At 24.2% G+C, this 8,477-nt stretch overlaps 3 protein-coding genes across 3 annotated transcripts; all 3 read left to right on the plus strand.

Moving 5' to 3' along the window:
- Window positions 1–559: 559 nt before the first annotated feature.
- On the plus strand, window positions 560–1,630 carry FG386_003694 (uncharacterized protein; the record flags this gene model as incomplete). Its single annotated transcript, XM_067343002.1, has 3 exons — window positions 560–962; window positions 1,037–1,139; window positions 1,231–1,630. 3 exons carry the CDS (start codon window positions 560–562, stop codon window positions 1,628–1,630), a joined length of 906 nt encoding a protein of 301 aa, XP_067198850.1.
- A 373-nt stretch (window positions 1,631–2,003) lies between these two features.
- Window positions 2,004–6,206, plus strand: FG386_003695 (uncharacterized protein; the record flags this gene model as incomplete). The annotated part of the gene is made up of 1 exon (XM_067343003.1): window positions 2,004–6,206. One exon carries the CDS (start codon window positions 2,004–2,006, stop codon window positions 6,204–6,206), a length of 4,203 nt encoding a protein of 1,400 aa, XP_067198851.1.
- A 387-nt stretch (window positions 6,207–6,593) lies between these two features.
- Window positions 6,594–8,222, plus strand: FG386_003696 (uncharacterized protein; the record flags this gene model as incomplete). Its single annotated transcript, XM_067343004.1, has 1 exon — window positions 6,594–8,222. One exon carries the CDS (start codon window positions 6,594–6,596, stop codon window positions 8,220–8,222), a length of 1,629 nt encoding a protein of 542 aa, XP_067198852.1.
- Between the last annotated feature and the right edge of the window lie 255 nt (window positions 8,223–8,477).

Raw genomic sequence — 8,477 nt, forward strand, 5'->3', positions numbered from 1 at the left:
AATAATATCAATAATAATAAATAGACGTTCTGTAATTAGCTTAAGGTTTTTACTATTGATTATTAAAATATGTTCGATTTCTTTATTAGATAAAGTAAGAAAGTTATATATATATATATATATATATACATATATATATATATAATTAAAAATAAAGTTCCAAACTTTTGTATACTCCTCCAAACAGTTGAGCAAATTACGCACTTGGTTAGTATAACTATGTTGAGGGATGTTATTGTTTACGCGCTCAAATTTCAATACAGATAAAATTTGAGTCAAAATTATTCAAAATGTTTAAAAAAAGTAAAATTTAAACATAATTACCATTATAATTATATGTATATTGTGATCATATGTGTTTTCAACGTTAGATAATAATTTCAATATAAACTAGTGAAATTTAACCTATCTTATAAATAGTCAACAACAACTTGATATTTATTGAAGAATCGTTTTTAATATATTAAAAATAAAATAAAAGCCAAATAACAATATTATTTGAGTTTCTAAATAAAGAGTCATTTATAAAACGCAAATACTTAATATAAAATATCTAATAATGGATTCAGATACCTCAATAGAAAAGCCAAGTAGAAGAAAAGTATTAAGAAAACAGTCACTTGAAATTAAAGCTTTGAAGGAAGAATGGAAAAAAGCTCTTAATGAATGTAAAAAAAAAGGATCTAAAAAAGAAGTTGACAAAGAATATAAATGTAAACTTGAAAACCTTGAGTTAGCCCATAAAATAGAACTGATGAAGCTTTCAACAAATGAAGTTACTGCTGAAATTCTTAATAAAGAAAAAGAAAGCAATGGTAACAGTTACTATGAACAAGGTGAAATTCAATCAATTTATAAAAATAATACAGAAAAAATAACTAAAGGTGAAAGAAGAAGGAGAAAAAAGCAAAGAGGTTTTGAACTCGAACACTTGAAACTTATGGAAGAGTATTCTCTGAATTGTAAGTTGTTTATATATTATTAAATATTTTAAATTATTTTCAATATAACTAAAAAAAATTATTTTTACTGATAGCTGATAAAATTGCAGAAATTGAATTAAATACTATAAATGAAAAATTAAAAGAACTAAAATTAAAATTATTCAATATAAGTCCAGATGGCAATTGTTTATTTGGGTAAGTTATATTTGATAATTATAATAATTCAATAAGACACATGTTTCATAAATTATTTTATTAATAAATTTATCTAAATCTTTAATTTTAGTTCAATTAAACATCAACTTGATCAAAAAGATATAGGAACATACTCTATCAAGGATTTAAGGAGAATCGCAGTAGAATATATTGAGCAAAATAAAGAAACAATGGAACAATTTGTTTTAGCCTCAATAGAAAACTCGGATACATCTTTTGAAAAATATTGTGAAAATATTAGAGACACAAATGAATGGGGAGGAGAGGTAGAACTTGTTGCCCTTTCTAATTCATTGAAAATTCCGATAACTGTTATTCGTTCTTTAAATCACAGAAATGAATATTATGGCGAACACTTTCATATAAAAGATGGAACAACAAATGGAAATACTCTTTTTATAGTTTATCATATGCATTTATTTGCAAATGGACCACACTATAACTCAACAACAGAGGTTTTAAATGTTTAAATTAAGCTCAAAAATTATATATTTTAATTATTATTATTTTAAATTATTGTTGTTTGTGTCAAATTGACTCTTTAATCTAAATTATATAAATTAGAAAATTAATTGTTAAAAAACTTTAAGTTTTTTCTGAGCTTTTCAATTTCGTTTGACAATTATTCTATGTTCAAATAATAGTATTAGTAATAATAAATTTATCTATTTGAATATTGTTATCATAGGGTCAATTCAATATATTTCAGAAACGCGCCAGTTTGCTTTTGCATTTACTAATGATCAAAGATGCTTGTTGTAACACAGTACAATCATTTAAATATTTGATTTAAATAATTAGAAATGTTATTTCATCTGACAACTTTATAAAAAAAACAAAATAATGAAAATTATTGTTTCTGATATCTGGAGCAGCTTGACATTTTCGTGGATAGGTAGTTATTTAAAGGATATAGAAAAAAACACTGTTTATTACAAATTTAAAAGTGATACTTATGAAGAGAGTCAAGTGGATAAAAAAATTCAACCTTTTTTAAAAAGAATCTTAATTAATTACAGTTATTCTTCTTTTTACGATACACTAAATATATATAATATTAATCAAAAAAAGAAAACAAATGTACTTGGACATAATTATGACAGTTCAAGTTCAAATTTTGTAAAAGAATTACTTCGAAAATATTACAAGGATTTAGCCAAATGCGTTATATTAAATATTATTAAAATATTACTTAGTATGTATCTTAATTTAAAATTTAAGTATTTTTTATATGATTCTTATTCCAAATGGATTTTTTTTAGTGGAATTAACCTAGTTATTATAAAAATTTTAAAAATAGTATTCGATATTTTTAATAATTATTATTTTTCTTTATTTTCCCTTAAAATTCAATTAAATCTTCTTTCAACAATATTTAAGGTTACACTTGATGAAGCAATAGTTTTTAACAATGAAACACATAATCAAAAATGTAAGGAAATAAAAAGACCAAATATTCATAACTTAGCTTTTGGTGATCTAAATTTCATAGAATCATTTTTAACTGCTTTAATTGAAATTTTAACATATCCTTTTCGCATATTTGGTGTTTGGTTTCTTCTAAACAATCAAATAGGTTTATTAGCAAATTATGCAGTAGTTACTTATCTAACAATTACAATAATTAGTTTCTCACTACAAGCATTTGGTTCCCTAAAAAAAAAAGTTTTTATGGAATTTAGGGATGAGAGAATAAATAAATGCTATTATTATTTTTCATCATTAGAAGTTATTCGTCAACATTTTTGGGAAAAAATAATTTATGATGATATTATGGCTATTAGAGAAAAAGAAGTTAGAGCAAATTTCATTAGACACATTTTTTCATTACTTGGAACATTTCTTGAATATAATGCAAGTACATTTTCTCAATATATTCTTTTTTGCACCTTCGTTTACTACTATAATTTTGGATTAGAAAATAACCACAAAACTATTTTTTCTTCAGGATTTGCAACACTACATGCATTAAACATTCTAACTAGTCAAAGCAAAAATATTGTACCATCTATAATTGAAGGTTATGTTTCCATAATCAGAATAAAAAATTTTTTTAAGAATAATATTAATAAAAATTTAAATTACGATTATGATATTCTAAATCATGAATCAGTAGAAGATAATGAAGGTTTGCTTATTATACAAAATGCGATTTTTATGTGGTCTAATTATGAAGATAAACAAATTAAAAAAAATAAAATTAACAAAAAAGGTAATTATTGTAATTCGGAATCAGATTTTCTAATAGATATTAATGTAGAAAGTAAAATAAAAAATTTCAGACTTCACATACAGAATTTATCTCTTAAAAGAGGTGAATGTTGTATTGTAACAGGAATGCACTTTTCTGGTAAAACATCGTTTATTAAATCATTACTTGGTAAAATGGAAACAGTTTTTGGAAAATCAGTATTTAGAACCAAAAAAAAAGGAATAAAATTTTGTTGTTTATTTCAAAATAAATGGATACCAAAAGGAACAGTAAGATCATCTATTTTATTTGGACAAGAATATAATAAAAAAATATATGACAATGTAATTAAGGCTTGTGTTTTAGATATAGATTTGAATAAATGGAACAATGGAGATCTCAGAATAGTAGACGAAAACGATCAAACTCTGAGTAACGGCCAGAAATCAAGAATATGTCTTGCAAGAACACTTTATTACTATGAGATTATAAAAAGAACTGAGTATGATTCTTTTGAAATTATTTCATTGTTAGATGACATTTTTTCAGGTTTAGATGTTTACATTTCTAAAAAAATATTCAATAATCTCTTTGGAACTAACGGAATTCTTTGTGATTCACTATCAATTTTATCGTGTAATCCAGATTCAATAACATTACTATTTTCAGAAGAAGACTTTAAGCAGAAAAAACTACATAAAATACTGTTTTTAGAAAAAGGTAACATATTATTTTATGGAATAATTGAAAAATATATTTCTTTAATTAATAAACTCTGTTTAGACAAAGAAAAATCATTATCTAAAAATTTCAATGCTTTTAATGAAATTATTAAACTTGAAAATAAGAACGAAAATGATTTAAAAATTACAAATTATGCAGATGAAATAATTTACCAAAGTTCTTCATCTTATGAGAATAGTATATCAGAAAAGAAAAAAAAATATTCTTTTCATGTATATTTGTTTTATTTTAAAAAAATAGGAATTATTTTTACTATAGTTTTTGCCATTGCTTGTTTTATTAAAATATGGATAGCAGAACTTGTTATTTTAAACATAAATGGATTCTTATCATCATTTAGAAATGAAGAACTTTCTACAGAATCATTTACAAAAAAAAAATTTATTTTATATTTTACTGTTTTGATAATAATAAAAATATTTGTTGAATGTTTTACTTTTATTTTAGAAGTTCTTATAACAATAAAAGCCTCGAAAGTTATTCACAAAGAATACCTAATGTCTTTATTAAATGCTCCTTCTTCGTTTTATTCATTAACTCCTATTTCAAAAATTTTAAATCGGTTTAACTTGGATATATTTTTTCTGGATGATATTATTGTTAAAAAAATGGCAGGAATTCTCATTCGTTTGTTTGAATCATTTTTAAAATTATCACTTACATTATTTTCGTGTCCAATTATTGGAATTTTTATTGATATTCATTTAATATTAATTATTTATATATTTGGAACACCTATCTTAAAAATTTTTAGGGTTACACAAAGTATCGTTTTGAAGCAGTCTGTTTTAATTTCAAACATTATATCTGAAGTTAAGGACGGTAAGGAATTTATTTGTTCTTTTGAAAATTCTAATAATCTGTATGTGAGAAAGTTTAGATATTTCTTGTGTAATATTGTTAATTTAAGGGTCATTCAAATATCAGCAATCCAGTGGTCTTCATTCAGGATACAAATTTTTTCCGGACCTATTGTCATATTTTTTTATTCTGTTTTAATTTTTCTATCTGAAAATTCCCAAATAATTTCAATTAGTAATAATACGAAGTATTCTGCAGGATTAATAATTTATTATTTATTAACCTTCACAGAAACATTAAATATAATATTTTTAAGACTTTCATATTTAGAAAAAGATATGTGTTCTATTGAAAGGATTAAGGAATATTCAGACTTATTTAAAAATAGTAATTTAGAAAACCAAAACAATTATAATGAAAATAACTATTTTTTCAATAATTCTCAAGATGTAAACAACATATTAGACAAAGGAATAGAACAAGAAATTAAACCTGAAATTCAATCACCAAATTTAAATAATACACATTCAATTGAATCTAGTGAAGAATTTAAATGCGGACCTTTAGTTTTTGAAAATGTATATATAAGTTTTTTGAATAACAATATTTCAGAAAATAAATTGAAGAATAAATTTTCTTATACACCTATTAGTAATTTTTGTTTTTCAATGAAACCAAAAGAACATATTGGAATACTTGGTAAAACTGGATGTGGGAAATCTTCATTAATTAAAGCAGTTTTGGGAACAGTTAAGCCTTCAAGTGGAAGAATATTATTTAATGGAATCGAAATTTCTAATATCCCATTAAATAAGAGAAGGAAGATAATTGGAGTGGTTACACAAACAAATTGTATATTTAGCAGTTGGTCTCTTAAAAAGTATATGGATCCATATAATAAGTATACAGATGATCAAATCAAAGAAGCACTAGGGGTTACAAAAATAAACAAAATCTTAACTAATTTGGATAAAAACGCAGATTTAAATTCGATAAAGATATCTAGTATTGCATCAAAAAGCAATTTTAAAGATATAATTTTTAGTTATTTAAGCTTCTCAAGGCTGATTTTGAACAGAAATTCATATAGATTGGTCCTTCTTGATGAACCTTATTATATATCAAATGATTATAAATTGTTAAGCACATATAAATTAAATTCATTTGCTCAAACAAAAGTTGAACTACAAGAGTTAGTTCCTATTGAGGATCTTTTGAAAACATATTTTAAAGATTGTTCTGTAATAATAGTTTCACATAATCCCTTTATTTTAAAGTATTGTCACAGAATCATTAAACTAACTGATTAAATTTCAAAAAATTTGAATTAAAAATGAATATATAAATTATTAGCTTAAATATCATATTCAACAACTAAAGGGTATTGCAGATTATAGAATACAAATTTTAAAATGTTATTTCGTGTCTTTTGAGATTTTAATTATATTTACTATTTAAAAAAAAAAAAAATAATTTTTCTACTTTATCATTTCCTCTTCTTTCTGTATTTATAGTAGGTTTACAATTATTCATTTAATATTATTACCGCCAAAAAAAAAAAAAAAGATTTGGCATGTTCCCACAGTAAGTTGTAGTGAGAAGTAAATAAACAAGTTATAAACCTAACTTTAATTACGATACTGAAATATATATAATAAACAAAATAATTAAATTATAGTTGGTATTAGATTATAAATATGAAAATAGAATTAGTTACAGTATGTGGTCATAATGGTGAATGTTTAGGTGAAACAAATGTTAAGAGTGAAATGTTTAATAATCACGATGCGAATGAATATAAAGATTCAGTTGAAAGCCCTATTGGAATTCTTGTAGTTCCTCTTAAAGAGTCATCAATATGGATTCAAATGTTGATAGGATTTATAACTGTTATTAAGGCAACAATAGGTACTGGAATATTATTTGCTCCATATTCTATAGTTAATACAGGATATGGTATAAGTATTGTATTTCTTATATTTTATTGGTTCTTGAACATAATCTGTACATTACTTTTATTGGAATGTGCAGATAAAGTAAACGATACATACTCAGGAATTGCTTCTCACGCAATGGGAAAAGTAGGAAGAATTATTGCAGATGTTTCACTTATATTCACTCAAATTTCATTTTGTTCAGTTTTTGCTACATTTGTGACAAAGGCGATTCAAAATGTTATTTCAGGTATATATGATTGTGATCCTTCATATATAGATTATGGAACTGCCCTAATAACATTTCTGCAATTGGTGATTTATATTCCTCTTTCATGTCTCGGAAGAATACAATCGTTAGGTCCAGCTATGATTATTGCAAATATATCATTATTTATTGGAATTATTATAGTATTTGTATACTCTGCAATGGAATTGAGTGAAAATATTGCAAACAATACAGTTTATTATATTCCATCATATACTGATCTAAAATCAGTAGCAGGTTTTATCGGAACAGCAGCTTTCCTTTGGGTTTCTGGTCCAGTAGTTCTTTCTTATTATGTTTCTATAGCAGAAAAACATACTAGGAAGATGTTTAAATGGGTATATTTTGGAGCAATATCACTCGTTTTTGTAATAACAGTAGCTTTTACTTATGTTTCTGCTTATGGATTTGGCAAAAATACATTCACTACGATTACCCTTAATCTACCAATTTCACCAGGTTCAATCACAGGTCAAATTTTCTTTGCACTCTCAGTTCTTCTTTCTTTTCCATTGATGAATTTCCCGATTAAAGAAATATTTACAAACTATATAACAACTCTTTACAAAAGATATACAAGAAAGAAAATAATTGAGTTCATTGTTCCTGCAGAACAAGAAATACAGCTAAGCAACCAAAGAAATTCAAAAATAAATACTCCTATAGTAGATTCCCAAAAAAATTCTCCATTCACAGAAAGAAGTTCTGGTTCAATTGTTTCAAGACTTGGTTCTAAAGTTCTTCTGCGTCAACCTAGTGGATCTATATCATTTACAATTGAAAATCCATCTCGTAAAAGGGATATAAGTTATTACATTGTAAAGGCAGCTCCTTCAACAGTAACAATACTTATAAGTATATTTTGCTGTCTTTTGGGTTATTTTCTTATCAATTCCCTCGGGAATTTCGTAAATTTAGTTGGAGGCCTTTTTTGTGTTCCAATAAGTATAATTTTACCAGCACTATTTCATTTAACGATGTTAAAAAAAGATATTAGAATAACTACACTAATTCTGGATATAATCCTTATAATATGTGGTATAGCTACAGCAGTTGTAGTCATATGGTATACATTGGTCTCATGGAGTGTCTCAAATGAATCTATTTGCAGACTAAATTCATGATCAATCGAATTTATAAGAGAATAAAAATATTAAGTGTAAAAGTTTAATTTTATTTCGAAATATTAATTATATACTAAATCGAAATTTATTTTTAATTATTTCATTTTTCAACATTTTTACTTTTTAAATTATCAATAGGGAGTTTATTAGTATATAGTGTTCTTTAACAATAATAAACAAATCACTTCAATAATTAATAATAAAAAATTTAACTTTAAAAATTTATTTGTTATTTATTTGGGATCTAAATTTAAA

The sequence above is a fragment of the Cryptosporidium ryanae genome, assembly GCF_009792415.1.
Source record: "Cryptosporidium ryanae isolate 45019 chromosome Unknown contig_95, whole genome shotgun sequence".
NCBI classification, from domain to species: domain Eukaryota; phylum Apicomplexa; class Conoidasida; order Eucoccidiorida; family Cryptosporidiidae; genus Cryptosporidium; species Cryptosporidium ryanae.